Source organism: Ochotona curzoniae, unplaced genomic scaffold (assembly GCF_017591425.1).
Source record: "Ochotona curzoniae isolate NIBS_2020 unplaced genomic scaffold, NIBS_Ocur_1.0 scaffold_4701, whole genome shotgun sequence".
In the NCBI taxonomy this organism is placed as follows: Eukaryota; Metazoa; Chordata; class Mammalia; order Lagomorpha; family Ochotonidae; genus Ochotona; species Ochotona curzoniae.
Window position 1 is genome coordinate 77,768,166 of NW_024467122.1, and position 18,925 is coordinate 77,787,090.

Consider the following 18,925-nt stretch of genomic DNA (forward strand, 5'->3'; position numbering starts at 1 on the left):
GGTCAAGGTCGACAAGGCCAAGCAAGGTCAGGATGCCTTCCACCAGAACCCTTCGCATCGGTTGGCGAGAACAGCCTGTCCCGAGACACTGTGTCTTTTGCACAGATGAAACCGAAGGATCTATGAAAACACTACTAAGCGCTGATGCCTCAGGATCTGCTGGTCGGAGCTTCTCAACGGGCGATGCCTTGCGCACCTGCTGAAACCCTGCAACGTGAGAGAAAGGCTTCCCACGTCCTCCTGGATTGTCTGCTCTATGCGAGTCGAGGAATCACAGAAAAGAAGCAGCAGGTGGAGGGTGCGCCTGGGACCTCGGTGGTTTGGATTAGACAGACGTGTTTGCTATGGGATACACCATTTACATTTTTTTTCAGTTAACCAACAATGTCACTTCACGCAAGGCTAACAGTGGTGTCTTCACTCTCTTTGACCATGGAAGCTACAGTCTTTCAGGACATACACATTTTTTTTTTCTGCACCAGCAACATGGGGAGGGGAAAGTACCTTAAGAGTCCTCTTTTCACAGCAGCATCGTGACCCTCCTAGAGGCTTACCCCTCTTGACAGGCCTGGCAGCACCTCCGTCTGTAGAGCTCTAGTGGACACAAGTTAAGTTGCTTCACAAACATACAGTAGTGAGTTGTGTCCACACAGGCTCCTGCAAAGAAAACAACATGAATCCACAGCCCGCGACTCATTAGAGACCTGACGGAAGAAAACAAATGACATTGGGTTTATATGAAGAGCAGCAAGGAGAAGGAGCCCAGGACCAGGTTAGGGCTCCTGGCTTTTGGACCACAGTTGCAAGGACATGGGGGTTCACTTCTCAGCTGGGCCATATCATTGATTTCAGCTCTCTGGGGCAGGGGTGGTGGTGCACAGGGCTCCCTCTGGTTCATGCTGCTTAGCTTAGCACTCCAGGGTGCTGTGTTTAGCTTTTGTAGGGTTTTACAGGCCCCTGGGAAAAGTTAGGAAAAGCTCTGACCTTCTCCTTAGATCTGATCTCAGGACAGTTGCAGCCCCACCCGAGTCCATGCACAGGCCCGTGTCACAGCAGACAGCCAGGCAGAAGGAAAGTGTGCGCAGAAGGTCCCAGCCTGCTCATCCTGCTAATCCAGCTGCACGTTCAGTGGAAGATGCGCCCACCCAAGGGTGCTAACCCTCATGCTGCCATGCACATTCCTTGCAGTGCCAACACAGCAGGCAGCCTAAAGGGTTCCTCTGGGCAAGCTCTCCCGGGGGTTGCAGAGACATGGAAGAGCGATACCTACCATCACAGGAAGGCCCCAGGCAGTGTCGCCAGGAAGTCGGCTTCCGCTTCTGCAGGCAAAGCCTCTCAGCCACCGGCTTGCAGCTCCTCGTGTGGATGCAATCCACCCGCCGAGACTGGACGCCCCGGCCACAGGCCACCGTGCAGGCCCTCCAAGGGCCGGGGCGCCAACACACGTCGCAGTTCCCAGCCGAGCAGTTCTTCCTGAGGGTGGGTCTGAAATGAAACAGAGGAAAAAAAAAAAAAAAGCATGACATACGGAGCCCGCCACTCCCTGTTGGGACCAAGAGTTTGACCTAGAGCGCCATGATTCAGCACTGTCCGTGGCTGGCTAAGCAAAGCGGACAGAGCCAATCAGACAAGAGAACAGGCTCCAGTCTCCAACCAAATCCATTAGGAAGATTCTAAAAGTCATCCAAGAGATGAAGGAGGGAGGGGAAGATCTATTTTATCTATCTATCTATCTATCTATCTATCTATCTATCTATCTATCTATCTATCCAACTATCTTCTAAATCTTTGTTCCCAAAGATTGAATTTTATCAGAAAGTCAGATCTGCAGAGAGAAGGAGAGACAGAGAGGAAAGATCTTCCATCCACCGGTTCACACCCCAAGTAGCCTCAAAGGCTGGAGCTGAGCCGATCGAAGTCAGGAGCTGGGAGCTTCTTCCGGGTCTCCCATGCAAGTGCCGTATGTTGTTCAGCCTCTGTTACTCCATCTGGAATGATCCTCTCCGCCTGGGGAGGCAGGGATGGATCTAGCGGTTGCCTTTCTGCCTCCCATGTGGGAGACCTGGATTGAGTTCCTGGCTCCTGGCTTGAGCCTGGCACAGTCTTAGGTGTGAATAAAACAGTGGATGTGTGTGCCCTCTCTACCCTGAACAGACCTTTTTAAAATGTGTTATCCTGTTGGGCTGAGCATGCTATCAGTTTTAAACTTCCTCTTTATAAGCGCTGGAAGCACACCCCGAGTGTGAACATGACCCCGTATGTGAACGCTTGGGTCAGGTGAGCGAGGGGCGCCTACAATTACACTGCAGCCATCACCAACTACCCAGGGCCACTCGGAAAGAGCAATCCCTCTCTGACACGGAATGCCATCTTCGTCTCCTTTGTCGTTGGACAAAGAAGTTTTGCCCCGAAGACAGAGTGCCTCAGTGGATGCCCTCTGTCCTTGGTTCCTACGAGGAGACTCCTGGAAGACGTGTCTGTCCCGTCTGAGGATCTCTCTCCCCGGACCTGAGCTCGTTCAAGGACTCGAAAGCTGCTGGGCCAAGACGTGTAAACTTGAATCCTGGAGCAGTGATGTCCACGTTCTGCCACATGGGTCAAGAGATTTAAAATAAAATATTAATAATTTTTTAAAAAACCCAGACATCCAATGACTTTCCATGTCTTGGTCTTATACACTTGTTCATATTAATTTGTCTTTATCAGGGCATACATGTCTGTAAGGTAGGGGGAGTGGTTCCAGTGGGGTTATAATGAAATGAAGAGCCCTGGGGTAGCCTGAAGTATTGGAGGCAATACTTGTGTTAGCCAGTAGGGGGAGACTCCACCAAAGGGTTTACTACTGTCCCACTCAAAGCCCTGCTAAGGTTGGAGGGGAAAGGGCAGCCGGTTAACTGCTTCTGCCTCCCCCGGGGGGAACAGCCCGAGTTGGCAGCAGTGAACACTCCCAGCTGTCCCTCTATCCAGACACCCCCCTTTCTGCTGAAGCAGGTTGAATGCATATTCACAGAACGTGCAGAGAAGTAACACGTCTAAAACAAGACCTGATCGTCACGTGCACATGTCCAGTGTCCTTGCCTGCTTCACAGATCCCTCATCTCCTCCGTGCACATTGTCCAAAGGACCCCGATTACCAAAGCCAGGCTCAGTGGGAAAGTCGGGAGGAACTGCGGTACTCCCAACCACACGGGAGAAGGAGGCACAGGGGGGATGGGCTGGCACAGTGGCTACCAGGGCTGCAGCAGAGCCTGACCACGGAGGACGTAAAGAAACAGAAAAAAAAATGCAAAGCTCCTTAGCAAAGAGCATGCTCCGGGTCCGAGACAAGATGAGTCACACCAGGAACGCCTGAGCCGTGTGGGTACAGCTGCCTTGGGTACGACTGCAGAGCATACTTAGTTTAGCTTTTTTTTTTTTTTTTGTAAGTTATTTGAGAGAGAGACAGAGACAGAGGTCAATCCACTGGTTTACTCCCCAAATGTCTCAGAACCGGAATTTGATCCGGGTCTCCCATGAATGTGGGAAGGCACTAGCTACTGACCCGTTATCTGCAATCTCCAAGGAAACGCATGAGCAGGAAGCTGGAATTGGGGACAGAGGCAGGACTCGAATCCACACACTGGTGACACGGACTGAAGGCATCCCAGCTGGCGTGTAAACTGCTGCAATGAACACCGGGCACCCCTCTCCCCGCTGCCACCACCACGTGTTGCACTAAGCTCACACGCCTGGGAAAGCAGCAGATGACAGCCTGAATGTCTGGGTTCCTGCTGCCTGTGTGGGAAACTGGAATGGAGCTCCTGGCTCCTGGCTTTGGTCGGGTCCAGCTCCGGCTGTCGCAGCCATCTGTAAAGTGACCAGTGGATGGAAGGGTCCCTTCTGAATTTGTCTCTCTCTTTCTCTGTCACTCTGCCTTTAAGATAAAAAATAAAAATAAAATATAAAAGAATGTAAAAAAAAAAGGACACAATTTGCAGGACTGTCTCCCCAACTTTCTGGTTCATTATGGTGAGGCCCAAGAATCTATTTTTTTTTTTTTAATTAAGAGAAAAAGGAGATAGAAAGATCTTCCTTCTGCTGGTTCACTCATCAAGTGGTGTGCTATGGCTAGATCTGAGCCCATCTGAGCTGGGAGCCTGGAGCTTCTCCCAGGTCTCCCATGTGGGTGCAGGGTCCCAAGGCTTTGGGCTGTCCTTGATTGCTTTCCCAGTCCACAAGCAGGGAGCTGGATGGGAAGTGGAACAGCCGGGACACGAACTGGTGTCCATATGGGATCCGGGCGCTTGGAAGGTAAGAGCACTGAGCCTTCACACTGGACCCCCGGGAGTCTATTTCACAGACATTTCTCAGGTGGTTCTGGCTCAGAGCTGTAGCTAGGAACCATCCCTTTGGGAAGTTGCGTCCTCAAGCCTTCACTCAGGAGTAAAGCAGCGGATGAAAAATCTTTGCCTCTCCTTCTTTCTGTAAAGCTGCCTTCCCAATGGAAAAACCAAACACAACGATAACAGAAACACTGCCACTTCCTGGAGCCCTGTCCTCTGGCCTGCCTCTTGTGCCCTTGGCACTCATGCCAACAGGATGCCCTAGGGCCTGACCTGCCTTGGGCAAGGCCACAGCACACTAACTCAGCAGAAGAAATTTGTGAGGCAAAAGGACTAAAAACTGCCAAAGAGACCTGAAGTGGGGATGAGCCCAGAGGGCTAAGCTGCTGCCGGTGAGCATGGGTTTGAGTCCACCTGCCCTGCTTCTTAATCAGCTTCCTGCTAATGCGCCTGGAAGAGCACTGGATGATGGCCCAAGCACACACTGGAGAGCTGGATGCAGGTCCTGGTTCCCAGCTTTGGCCTGGCCTGGCCCTGCCCTTGCAGCCATTTCAAGAATGAACCAGTACATGGAATCTCTCTCTCTCACTTTCTGTCACTCTAATTCCTGAGGGAAAATAATAATGGGAAAACAAAGCCCTGGTACAAAAAAATGAAACAGCCAGTCCTGGAGGGGACAGAAATAGGAGATGCAGGATATTTGGCCCTCAATGTCTACACTCCTCAGCTCCAGGAATTCTCCATTATTTAAACATTAGGTGGACCCTTTCAGATGCTTTCCCCATCTCGTTGTCAAAAGCCCCATGTAATCAGGTTCCCGAACCTCGTGATGCGTCCTTCCACGCCTGTCATCTGTACCTCCTGCCGTTGGTCTTGGTGGTCGTGGGTGAGCCAGGGTGAGGCACACCCCAGGAGCGGTAGGAGAGCGTGGCTGCAGCACCAGGACGAAAGGAGCAAGGTCTTGGAAGGAGGCGGGGAAGGTAAGCAGGCCTTGGGGTGTGCTCTTCCAGAAGCTGCACTAAGGATTTAATTTTCTTGCTACGAGTAAAGCCCCTGACATGATTTTTACCGCAGGAGGGGAACATATGGAGGTGGTGGCTTTATCTATTTTGAACTTGCTAAAAGTGGAGACTGGGCTGGGAAGGACATGGGTGGAGGTTGATTAGATGGCTTTGCCAGTGAACCTGGTCAAAGACAATGGGGGCTTGGTCAAGGTCAACGGTGGTAGAAATGGACAGAAAATCAACAAGTTCAAGAAAAAAAAAAAACAACAAAACAATGAGAAAAAAAATAACCCAACCAAAAACAACAACCAAATATCAAGCAACCACCACAACAAAAAACAAAACCTCCACCAAAACAAAAAAGAAAACATGAAAAGCAATCCAAAAATACAAATTGTAACGGAATAGAATTTTTATCTATCATACTGGGAAAATGTTCAAAAGATTGCAAAACTACAAGGCCACTTGCAAAAGCTTATGGAAAATGTAAATGAAAGGTGAGTTTATTTTAGGGCAAAAAGACGGAATCCATGCAGAGCTCTGAACATGGTAAAGCCCCCTTGTACATGATGTTGATGAAAAAGGAGGTAGCTTGCATGGTTAAAGTGTTCGATCCACGGAGGTACTTGGTGACTATGCCTGGCACAATGGCCCAATGATGCTGGGATCCCATATGGACACCAGTTTGTGTCCCAGCTGCTCCACTTCCCATCCAGCTCCCTGCTTGTGGCCTGGGAAAGCAGTGGAGGACGGCCCAAAGCCTTGGGACCCTGCACCTACGTGGGAGACCTGGGAGAACCTCCAGGCTCCTGGCTTTGGATAAGCTCAGTTCTGGTTGTTGCGGCCATCTGGGGAGTGAACCAGCAGATGGAAACTTTCTCTGTCTTTCCTTCTTTCTGTAAATGTGATCTGCCTTTTCAATAAAAATAAATATATCTTAACAACAACAACAACAAAAAAAAAAACCTTGGTGACTGCAAAATAAACCACTTGGGCAGGTGCAGATCAACCTGTGTGTGGTCTCTGCCTTCAGCAAGAGAGGACACGGGGTCATCTGTTAAGAACAAGGCTAGGGGCTAGCATGGTAGTGTAGTGGATAAAGTCCTCATCTTGCAAGCACCAGGATCTCATATGGCAACGGTTCGTATCCGCTTCCCATCCTGGCTCCTGGCTTCGGAGTGGCTCAGCTCCAGCCGTTGTGGACCCTTGGGGAGTGAATCAGCAAATGGAAGAGCTCTCTTTCTGTCTCTCCTTCTCTCTGTAAATCTGCCTTTCCAATAAACAAATAAATCTTAAAAAAAAAAAAGAACCAGGCTGGCTGTTTGAAACACTTTCCCTCCAAGGGAGGCAGGCAGTGCTCATGTTCCTTAGAATCCAGAGTCCCGTGCCAACCTTTGTGCAAGTTCTCTGAACGGTCACTGAGCCAGTGGCCAAAGTTGTCCCGCAGGACCTGCTGTGGAGTGACCAGGCAGAATTCATCTGACTGAGGAAGAAATAGCCAGACACTGTGTGTTTCCTACGACCTGGGCTGCTTCAGGCATGCATGTTCAGGATTTCCAACCCAGGAGAGAAGTCCCCTGTCTAATCTGCAAATTCAGAGAGTTAAGGAGCCCCAGGGTCACACACTAAGAGAGTCCTGGAACTCCAGAGCCCCTGACTGGTGCCCCTCCCGGGCTGTCCTGCTGCGTTCTGCTTCTGGGATGACAGAGCCGCAGCCCGGTCTTTTTATTCTGCAGAAAAGCCAGCTAGCTACTGCCTTGTTTATGCCTCTTCAGAAGGTATACATTCGCTGGTACACCACTGTGCCAATGTCTTAATCAGAACAATTTCCAAACAGAGGTATTGAGTAGTTTCTGGGAGACATTAGCAGGATCGAAGCTGTGAATCTAAGTGAGATATGACGTCGGTGTCACCACCTTTGTGTATCAAGATGATCTGTCCACTTTCAATGCTACATCTCCCCCCACTACAGGGCATTTTCTGTTTCCACCATTACATACAAGGACGCTGTAGAAGGTTTGTGGAAACATGGAGTTAAGAGATAAGTTTGTTTTGGTGCAAGCATTTTGAAACCCTCGCAGTTTCCTCAGAATGACCGTTTGTGGAAGTCTCTTTCTCTGCATGGGTTTCAGAAAATTTCCAGACTGAAATAACCTTATGTTTTAATTCCATTTTTTAAAAATGCACTGAGGTGTCCTTGTAGTCAGTAACATTTCGCTATAGTCGAGGATGGCATGCTCCTATTAATATTTTGCTATAATACTATTGAGGTGGCACTAAAGAAATCACAGAATAATAGGAATGCTTAATCAATACGGGACAGCGGTAGAAACCAGCATTAATTCCACTTTTGGGCAGTGTTGGCCACCGAATGAGGCGAGAGACTGCACAGTGTCCTAGGGTCACAAAGCCGGTACCTCTGAATGTCCTCACAGCTGGAGTCAGAGCCATTGTGGTGCTGACAAGCGGGGGGCGTCTGTACGGCACGGCCCAGGCAACGTCCAGGACACTGCAAGGAGAGCACAATGCAGCATGAATCCCATGAGCCCAGGCAGGCGGTGTGGACCGGGATGGTGTACCAAAGGGACAAAGACCCCTCACAAGAGGATCGTGTGTCCCAGGGGTATCAGCAGGGACAGAGCATGGCTCTGCCCACCAGACACTCCTCCTTCAGAGGCAGGAAAATACCCAGGCATCCTGGCTGCCCACTGCAGTCCCCCCTCTGAAGATCAGACCACCACCGGGGCGAGGTGGTACTGAAATGACTGGGCTGAAGGGTGGAAGTGACTATCCTTAAGACCCCAGGTCGGGCTGGCGCTGTGACACGGAGGGTTATGCTGTTGCCTACAGCCCATATGGGTGCTGGTTCAAGTCCCAGCTGTTCCACTTCCATCCAGCTTCCTGATAACAATCCTAGGAGAGCAGCTGAGGATGGCCCAAGTAATTCCCAGCTGAAGCTCCTGGATTCTGGCTTCTGCCTGGCCCAGCTCTGGCTGTTGCAGCCATTTGGGGAGTGAACCAGTAGGTGAAAGATCTCTTTCTTTCTGTCTTACAATTAAATAAATCTTTGAAAAACAAAGTCTAAATAGCTGTCCAGTTCGGATTTCTCAGCTCTGAGCAAAAATGAAGGCTTCTATGCTGCAGGTGGCTCCCTCACGGGGAAAAAAAAATAAGTATTTTCTGATGTGCAATTCTTAAATTTTTATGTAATATTAATGCTTATGAATTCTTCCTGATGCTTTGTTTTATGTTTGAGAAGATTGTTCCCATCTAGGTAATTCCATTTGTGTTGAATTACTTTCACATTTAGCTCTTCAGCCAAGTCGGAATTTATTTTGCTGATTGTTGGGCGTTTGCATTCAGATTTCACTTCTGTTTTCTTCTCCTGGCTAATTCCGCTCCCACTGCCTTTGCAGCTTTGGACGAATGCTATGGACATTATTTACATACCATGTCATTCACCACTGACCCTATACAGACTCATGGGTTTTTAGAGTTATATAACTTTTATCACCCTCTATTGGAGAATATCATCACTACTTACCAAAGAAGCCCCCGGATCCTGTGGAATTCACCCCCAGTTCCTCCCATCACCTGTCCTCTGAGCCCCAGAAAACCATGTCCTAATTCTAGTCTCCACAGATTGACCTGGTCTGGGCACTTGCACTCAAGGGTGCAGGATGTGGTCTTACTAACATCTCCATGTTGGAGCATGTATCTGTAGCCCTTCCTTTTAAAGACTGAACAGCATTCTGCTTCCCAATCCCACTGTTTCCTCTTTCCAGTTATTATGGATTCTTATTATTCAGGTTGTTCCTACTTTTGGGGGGTTATGAAACATAATTCTGCTAGGAACAGTTCACAGACATATTTTTGTATAGATTCTATTCCTCGGCAATGGAACTCTTGGGTCACGTCAGAGCTCCACATTGAACTGCTGAGGGGTTACCAGGCTGTTTTCCCCAGACCCTGTACCATTTGACATCCCACCAGTGGGACAGAAAGGTTCTGATTTCTTTACATCCTCACCTACACCTGCTACTCTTTTTTGAATGATACCATGCTGGTGGATATGAGTTAGTGTCTTGTCCTGGCTTTGGTTTATTTTCCAAAAACCATTCTTTCTCCTATGAGCAACTGCCAGAAAGTCCACTTTAACATGGGTCTGTTTCTGTGTTGTGGATTGCTCCACAATCCCATCCATTCCTACACCAATCATGGACACTGTTTTACCCTCCCTCCTTTCCGCCATGGTTTACATAGGATGAAGAAGGGCTTCTACATCTCCAATAATTTCTTTTTCTAAAACTCAGCTATCCTTATTGATTCTCCCATATGAATTTAAGGATTATCTTTATTTCTACAAAAAACGTTTTACTCTGATTTTAATTGGAAGTGCAACACGAATTTAGTTAACGGATTTAGTCAACACGTCCATGGTCCAGAGAATTCCCTGAAAGAATATATTTGGCCTTTTATCTAGCTTTTGCTTTATGTGTTTCCATAATGTGTTTTTTTTTCCTTGGGGGGCTCCTACCTATTCATATAATTTTCCTGAGCAGTTTTATTATGCTCTTATCACAGGTGGCTTGTGGGACACGGGTTCTGAGACATCCGTGCCAACATTCCCAGTGTGTTCCTTCCCCTACACGCACCCTTACTTAGGGCTGCCCTCCTCCTACCCTGCCCCGGCGTATCTCAGAATTGTTGTTGGTCCACTATACTCAGAGGATGCAAGCTTGGTGGGTTTTGGTCCCAGAAGACAGAGGTGCTATGATTTCCAGGTGCAAATCTGGAGGTCAGATTCATTTTAAAGCTTCATCAGATGTCTTCTTCCAAGTTAGAAATGTATATATACATAACTGACTGGAAGTGGAGGGATGCTTATCACTGGCAGACTTGGTAGCCTTACCTGGCTCCCTGGCTCGACGACCCACTGACCACACGGGTGGCCGGAACATGGCTTCCTTCCCAGAGGTTGGTCTTTAGAGGCGCACGCCCTCAGAGACACCACCTGTGCGGTTCCATTGGCTCTCGTCCGCTTGCACGTCACTTGTCGACTCTGGAATCCCTCGCCACAAGACACAGAGCACTCTGACCACGCACTTGTGAACCACCTAGGAGCAAAAACTACAGGAGCTTAGTAAGGACTGGTAGGCCAGACTTTGCAGATGCGCTTGTAGGAGGCGAAAGCTGGTCCTGTTCCAAGGCTGTATGAGGGCTGTTTCCCACAGGTGCCGATGATAATGGGCAGCAGCACAGGTCACTCCTATCCTGACTCAATTTTCTTCCATTTGGGGCAGCAGCAGAGGCACCCAATGGAGACAACCCATGTGGGAGTGACAAGAGGGAGTTGCTTCAGGTTTACCAAGAGCTGTCAGTTGTACGGCCTAGGGGGCAGACCCAGTGCAACATTGGGTGGGAACTGTGAAACCCAGGGGAAAAAGTCATTAGAACATGTATCTGCCACGTGATCTTGCACACTTCTCATGTCACTGACCCTGCTATGGGGAAGAAAAGGGATGCCCATGGCAGTGAAGAACTCAGTTGTGACTATGTAATGGACAGAGGTGAGGTTGAAGACTGAGTCATATGTCCTTAAACTCTGTGATTCAGTAATGATGGCAAACTGAGCATGGAGTCAGCCCTTCTTGCACTGCAGCTGGTTAGGCTGCCCCTGGCGTCCTGGGGGGCAGCGCTTTCTAACCCGAGGCTCGTGGTTATTTAACAGGACCATGTTCTTGAAAGGGAAAATGACTTAGGCGTCATTGAGCTGTATCTGAAATCCGGTGTTTCTTTTACATTATAAAAACATAGGCTGCACACTACAGCAATATTGGCTAATACCTGTGATTTTGTTGTCGCTGGAGATCATAGCTATTTCTGCATCACAGGACAATGGTGGCAGGTATTACTTATATTGAATATTTATTCACTTCTATGCTGTATTAAATAACATATTATTTATTCTATTATGCAACATTCATATGTACGAATTTATCATTATATTAATATACTAGGCATAGAATATGAAATCTTTCAAAATGAAAATACAATTAGGCATTATTAAGGAAGTAAACATTTTAAGGTATTTCAGTAACTGCCTTTCAATAGAACTGATTTATCTGTAAGGAAGTGTATTTTATTTTAAATAATGCAGAAACCTTGTCCTGAGACGGCAGCCACAGGCTTCCCTAAGGCTCCCAGAGGGGGGCCATGGCACAGAATTGCTAAGCACTGTTGTGGCTGGGGGCTCCTGAGTTACATGTTCCCGTGGTCTCTTTTAGGCCTGGAAGTGCCTGGCTCCGTTTGTTCTAGGATGGGCAAAGGCTTCGAGGACAGTGAACCAACAAAGGTGTGGATGGGTTCCCCAAGGCAGATGCTCTCCTCCTGGTGAAAATCAGGAACTGACAGGAAGCAGGCCTCTCAGGTCATCTTCCCACCTAAGTGTAACTTTCCAAGGGGTGACTGCCAGCAGGAGCTCGTCCAGATAAGAATGACAAGGGGTCCTGGGAGAGGTCTGTCCATCTGGGTGACTGTGGCGCTAACAGCCCTTTTCAGAACATGTCCTTTGGCAGCTCTTGGGTTTCCTGTGTGACCCTGGCCCTCCTGCTATTCTCCTCCCAGGCACAGGCTGTTGGGTCTACTGGGGGTATTTACACAAGGGCATTAAGCTGTCCATTAAGGAACCTTGTATTTTCTCGTCTGTACAATGGGGCTGATCACAGCATCTGCCTTGGAGGTTTATTCGGACTAAATACCTTTTTATGGCTAAACATTTTCATGTGGGTTTTAGTATCACTTGATGGTTTCTCTGCCAGAGCCTCTACTATCCATGCCTTACTTCATTTCACAAATGCTTCCAGAGACACGAGCAGAGATGGTGCTAAATATTTCGAAAATCAATCCCAGAGCAAAAACAAAAATGGCCATGGATTTGCTCTCTTGCAATTTAGTCTATCGGGACAGCAATGCAGAGAATGGTGACAGAGAGGTAGGACAATAGGAAATTAAAAAAAAAAGTATCAGCAGAGCTCTTCTCTTTGGAGGGCTAGGATCAGGAGTGGGTTTTCCTGAAAAATGTATTTAGGTCACTTTAGATGAATGGGAACATTGTTGGCAGGAAAGAGAACAACATACCTAAGGGACAAAAACAGGACAGACCTAAGTGGAGATCAGACAACAAGGTGGGAGGAATAAACAATAGGCAAGGCAGCCCAGGCCAGCTCCTTCACGCCATCGGCCAGCAGTCATCAAATGCCTGCTCCATGCTAGGCACCGCTTAGTACACTGGGGACGAAAAGGTGTGTGAGACAGAACCAGCCCCAGCGTGAGCAGGCACAACAATGGAAATCATCAAAGGAGTTTAAGCAGAGGAGCTTAATGGCGAGTTCATTTTGATACTGTCTACTGTTGGGGAGAGGACCAAGTGCTGTAGGCAGGGAGCACAGGCAGGGTGGCAGGAGATAGACCGCATGGCCTGGACTCCAGCAGGAACAGAAGGAACTGACCAGAGTGGACAAAAGTGAGAGGAAGACAGGAATCCATGTGTCTGCTTTCCTGAGCTCTGGAATTCTGGAAATGGGCCCAAGTTGGTGGAGCTCATAAGTTTGAGGTTGGACTTGTTTTCAGTTATTAAGTAGAAAGGTTACTGATGGTTTCACCTCCAGGGCAGGTGACCCTGGCGTACCACATCACCCCACTAGGTAAACCGCTGAAATCCACCTGCCCGCGAGCTTCAGGGGAGGACATACTGTGAGCGCAGGAGGCAGCAGACTTGGCTTGCAGTGAGCAGCAAAGGCTCTGAAATCAGATCCTCTCCATCGAAACTGTGACCCTTGTGATCACGTGACTGTGGCAGTCTTCTCATCACGAACTGGTCCAATGGCAGCCTCTGCCTCACAGGCAGGTGGAAAGACTAGCTAAAGCTTAGCAGAATGCTGTGCTGGCTGAGCCTAGTCGGTTGGAGGTATGCGGTCCAGAACCTGCCCCTTTGAAAACAATCAAAAACACGGTCCTCATGGGGCAGGAGGAACAATCTCACGTACCTCGCTGGGCAGTCCCGGATATTACATGGCTGGAACCCGGCCCGTGGCTTACGGAGATGACCACAACGGGCCTCGCTTACTTCCTGCCCACTGGCCAGCACGCACCGAAGTCTCTGAATGCGGAAACCCAAGTGGCCACAGGTGGCAGAACAAGGTGACCAGTTACCAGGCTCCCAAAAAGGCTCTGTGGAAAAGGAAATGAAATGTTAACAACTGCCCGAAAGGAGCTGGAGGTGACCCGCTCTGGATGAAGACCATTAAATTCGTTTTCCGGATACTCGCCGGGCTGGCACAGTGCAAAGGGGCCCTTTCAATTTTACCTCCGCCTCAACTAACTTACTGCAGCAACTGGTGGGAATGGCAGCCAAATAGAGTTCTTGCCCCACAACTTGAGAGAGGGGCTAGAGCAAGCCAGTTGGGACACACTCCAAGCTGCAGCCTGCCTCACTGGACAGAGCCAGTGGGAAGAGATGGGCTGCCTTCTCCAGGGCGTGCTGGAGCCAGGCAGGGAAGTGAAAGCAGGCTTAACAGGAGGGACAAAGAGATAAAGCAACATGGTTACAAATACACTTGGACTCCATCTTCCCATTAATTCTTAACCTCAACTTCAGATGAGTCCTCCAACTGCATTTTTTTTTTTTCCCATAGAAACTTCTGGAAAGCAAAAAATGGGAGTTTCTTTAGAAAACTCAAATCTGGCCACCTCTGGTTATCATCACTTTAAGAAATTTCAGTCCCTGTTGTCTGTAGCTCCCTCTTTCCCTGTTGATGCTTGATAAGAGATGAGGGGAGGACACCCTGATGACAGCCTTGTGTATGATCAGAGAAATTGCTGGATTTTCCTGTAATCATGACACGCAGTGCATCGCTGCCAGCTGTGTCCACAGGCCTGCCCTGACTGTTCTCCAGTTTTTTTCTTTCTGATTTTTCATCTCTGTCTTGAATTGCACACAGGATCACTTGCAAAGCAGAACTGAGAAATACATTTTTAGTTGGGGCCTCAGGATAAGTTTACTTAAAAAAGATTTTTTAAAAATAGCAGAGTTGGGGCCCGGCGCGGTGGCGCAAGTGGTTAAGGTCCTCGCCTTGCATGCCTGGGATCCCATATGGGCGCCGGTTCTAATCCCGGCAGCCTTGCATCCCTTCCAGTTCCCTGCTTGTGGCCCGGGAAAGCAGTCGAGGACGGCCCAAAGCTTTGGGACCCTGCACCTGCGTGGGAGACCCGGAAGAGGCTCCTGGCTTCGGATCGGCATAGTATCGACCCGTTGCGCTCACTTGGGGAGTGAATCATCGGACGGAAGATCTTCCTCTCTGTCTCTCCTCTCTGCATATCCGCCTTTCCAATGAAAAAATAATAAAAATAAATCTTTAAAAAAAAATAGCAGAGTTGATAGAGATAAGTGCTGAGTTAGCTATTTTACAATCAATTTTTCTTTTAATTCTTGTGGTCATCTTCTCAAGTAGATATTTTTGTATTTCTTTGCAGAGGTGGAAATGGGACGGCATTGGTAACTGGCCCCAGGTGAGATGGATTGGCACTTGGAGGTGTCTGCAAATCTTTACAATTTCACATTTTACAGGCATCTTGACAGTTCAAGGCAGGGTACACATGTATTTACTTTAAAGATTTATTTTATTTTTATTGGAAAGGCAGATATACAAAGAGGAGGAAAGGCAGAGAGGAAGATCTTCGTCCGATGATTCACTCCCCAAGTGAGTGAACAGCCAATGCTATGCTGATCCGAAGCCAGGAGCCTCTCCCGGGTCTCCCACTTGGGTGCAGGTTCCCAAAGCTTTGGGCTGTCCTCAACTGCTTTCCCGGGCCACAGGCAGGGAGCTGGAAGGGAAGCAGGGCTGCTGGGATTAGAATTGGCGCCCATATGGGATCCCGAGAGATGCAAAGCGAGGACCTTAACCACTGCGCCACCACGCCGGGCCCACATGTATTTACTTTAAAAGATGTCTTTTTGGATCCAACATTGTGACTTTGTAGGTAAAGATGCTGGCCTCCCACATGGTCACCAGCTCTAGTTCCAGCTCTCTGCAAAGGTCTGGGAAAGCAGCAGAACATGGCCCAAGCGCTAGGGCTCCTACACCCACCTGAGAGACCTGGAAGAAGCTCCTGGCTCGGCCACTGGCCACTGTGGCCATCTGGAAGTGAACTAGTAGATGAAAGATCTTGCTCTCTCCCTCTCTCTGCAACTTGGACTTTCAGATAAACGTAATCTTTAAAAAGATCCTTTTTATTGAGATACAAATCACATACAACAGATAAAATGTTCAGGTCTCAGACTGCAGTACTGTACATAGTCAACTGTAATCCAAAGCAAGGTAGATATTTTCATCATTTCCAAAATTTTCCTCTTTCCAATCAATTCCTTTCCATTCTCACACAATTATTTGCTCGTTCCTTTCAGTGCATATTTTTAAAAAGATTTATTTATTTTTATTGCAAAGTCAGATGTACAAAGAGAAGGAGAGACAGAGAGAAAGATCTTCTGTCCGATGATTCACACCCCAAGTGACTGCAGCAGCTGGTACTGACCCAATCTGAAGCCGGGAGCCCGGAGCTCTTCCGGGTCACCCACGCGGGTGCAGGGTCCCAAGGCTTTGGGCCATCCTCGACTGCTTTCCCAGGCCACAAGCAGGGAGCTGGATGGGAAGCGGTGCTGCCAGGATTAGAACCGGTGACTATATGGGATCCCTGTATGCTCAAGGATAGGACTTTAGCCGCTAGGCCATGGCACCGGGCCCTTTTCCGTGCATATTAATCTATTCTTGAACTTCATGCAACATGTACTCTTGGTGTCTGGTTTCCTTTGTTTAGCATTGTGTTTTTGAGGTTCCCCCAAGTCAATCTGCATATCAGTCGTTCATTCTCTTTTATGGATGAAAGATGCACAGTTGTATAGAGCTATTACAGTTTCACAATGCATTCTCCTGTTTAGGGTTATGGGGAATGAGGCTGAGCATCCTCGCACAGAGCTTTGTGTGAACGTGTTCTCATTTCTCTTGGGCAAATATCCATGAGCAGAATTGCTGGGTCAAGGGTAGGTTATGCATAGCTTTATTAGAAAGTGCCAATTTTCGAAAGTGTGTGTGTGTGTGTGTTTTTTTAAGCATTGCACACTCTGAGCAATGCCGAAGAGTTTCAGTTACTGTCAAGTCTCTTCACGTTTTAAGCAACTCGACTGGATAATGACTTGTATCTTGTTGTGGTTTTAGCTTCCATTTCCTTGATGCCTTCAAAGTGTCTTCGCTAGTGGACAGTGTGGCTCTAGAGTCCTCAGCCTGCCGTGTGTGTGTGTGTGTGTGTGTGTGTGATGCAACAGTGTAGGAAGCTGCAATAAACCAAGTGTTTGACTCTTCCAAAGGCTTTGCTTTCACCAGCAGCGCCGGCCTCCTGAGTATGCAAGCATTCCCATGAATTGATTGAGGGGCGTTCTACTGATATTCTTGGCCCATGTCATATGCAACTTCTCCGTGCCTTTGTACATCCTGGTGTATTTGACTAGAAGTGTCCTTATTTCATCACATAATTTATGTGATAACTTATCTGATTTTCTCAGAAAGAGATAGCTCCGTCATTGTGCTTCAGTCACCCCACTCTGCTTCAAAATAGTTGTGTCTCTATTTGCCTCCTCCTACAGACTGCGAGCTTCTCCGGGAACTTAGTCATCTCCATATTTGCAGCCTCGGGAAGAGTAAGTAGTGGGCCAGCGTTTAGTGGCTAATGAATGAATGGATACCTGTACGTGCAACAATGGTAGTTGTACATCTAAGAAGAGGAAAACGTGTCATAGAAACACCCTTAGATGATGCTGTCACAAGTGGCGTGGGATGAATTGTTGATGAATAATTCAGCACTATTCTGTAAGTGTCATTTCTCCTTTGTGTGCTCCCCTAACTGGAATGCCAACTCCATAAACACTGCTTGCTCAACACCAGGGTAGGGCAGGCCCTGGATGTCACTCAATGACTATGTTAAATTAATAAATAAGCTTCCACAGGAAGAGATTTTTCTTAAATAAAACAGTATCGTTATGGAAGTGATTGGCTGAACCAGCAACGACTGAGGAGTAAGAAAACAAAAGAAAACAAAACAAAACTGGTCAAATGCCTAGCATAATTGCACAGATTGCAAAAAGAAGACCCTGGAAAGCTTTACACTGAATCCTTTCTTCACACCAGCCTCACACACAGAAAATACCATAAAAGCAAAAAGATTTCAGACCTCGAGATGGGTGTTCTCCTGTTGGGTCAGTACTGTTGGCTCCAGGCTGGCGTTCCTGCAGAATATGCTTTTTATGTCCCTTAGGAAATACTGTATTACTGCCTGGCCATCTTCGTTCTAGAGGGGAAAAAAATGAAACACCTTTTTACCAATTAGAAATTATCCTGGTCTTTCATTTTTGAAAGAGGTATTTAGTTGAAAGGCAGAGTGATGGAAGTGGGGAGGAAGAGAGAGAAACAGGCAGAGACAGACATGCAGAGATTTGCCATCTCAAATGCTTGTAGTAGCCAGAGCTGGGTCAGGGTGAAGCCAGGAACCCTCTCCTGCTCTTCCATATGGGCCATTCTCCATTGCCTTCCCAGATATGTGAACAAGGAGCTGGACTGGAAGAGAAACGGCCAGGTGGGATGTTGGAGTCATCCTACTTAAACCACTGAGCCATGACACTGGCAACCAAATGATCTAATTCTTGTCCCAGATTGGGTGTTATCACAGATAGTTAGTAGGATATAGGCTTTTCTAACAGGATAATGTGCTTCTGGTTGCTCAGGTTCATACAGGGCTGGAAGGTAAGTGCAGATGTAGGAGATGTTATAAGGGTTTTCACTGTGAAAGCAGGTGGTATCCCTGCATGTTTCCAGGGTGTCTGGCCTGATTGATTCACCAACATCCCCAAAGGGTCTGGAGGAAGTAAGCTGGTTGGAGGGAGCCTGCACCCTCCTTCGGAGCAGAATGGGCATGTGCCACAGGGGCTCGTCTGCTGAGTCAGCACACTCCCAGAATGCCATGAAACTTGGGCCTGAAACAGAATGGTGGAGGAGGAAGGCTGTGGCTGTCTCAGCCAAGTGCCAAAGCTCTAGGCTGCTTGGCTTTGGGGCACTTCTACATGAAGTGTGTTCAAGGTAGAATGGAGATTCAGACATGAAATGGGCAGGGTTCCTACATGGAATCTGGTTGGGAGTCCTCAGAGAGCACAGAGATGTTATGGAAGATTCAGTTAGGATAATCTATTGAAATTCTTTCACTGCATTTTTATTTGTTTGTTTGTATTAAAGATGTATTTGCTGGAGCCAGCATTGCACTGTAGCGGTTGAAGCCGCAGTCTGCAATGTAGGCATCCCATACAGATGCTGATTCGTATCCTGGTTGTTCTGCTTCCAGTCCAGTTCTCTGATAATATATCTGGTTAAGTACTAGAAGACAGCCCGAGTACCTGAGCTCCTGCCACTCACATAGGACATTGGATAAAGCACCTAACTTGGACCTGGCCCAGTCCTAGTCATTATGGCCATTTGGGGAGTGAACCAGTGGACAGGA

At 48.0% G+C, this 18,925-nt stretch overlaps 1 protein-coding gene across 1 annotated transcript in view; it reads right to left on the reverse strand.

Annotated features, from left to right (window-relative positions):
* Positions 1-550: 550 nt before the first annotated feature.
* ADAMTSL3 (ADAMTS like 3) overlaps positions 551-18,925 on the reverse strand; it is a 274,961-nt gene continuing 256,586 nt past the window's right edge. The window contains exons 26-31 of the mRNA XM_040968470.1: positions 17,609-17,725; positions 13,375-13,558; positions 10,239-10,443; positions 7,744-7,835; positions 1,271-1,485; positions 551-657 (exon numbers count right to left, since the gene is read on the reverse strand). Of these exons, the coding sequence (XP_040824404.1) occupies positions 551-657; positions 1,271-1,485; positions 7,744-7,835; positions 10,239-10,443; positions 13,375-13,558; positions 17,609-17,725 (920 nt within the window). The remainder of the gene's footprint in view (positions 658-1,270; positions 1,486-7,743; positions 7,836-10,238; positions 10,444-13,374; positions 13,559-17,608; positions 17,726-18,925) is intronic.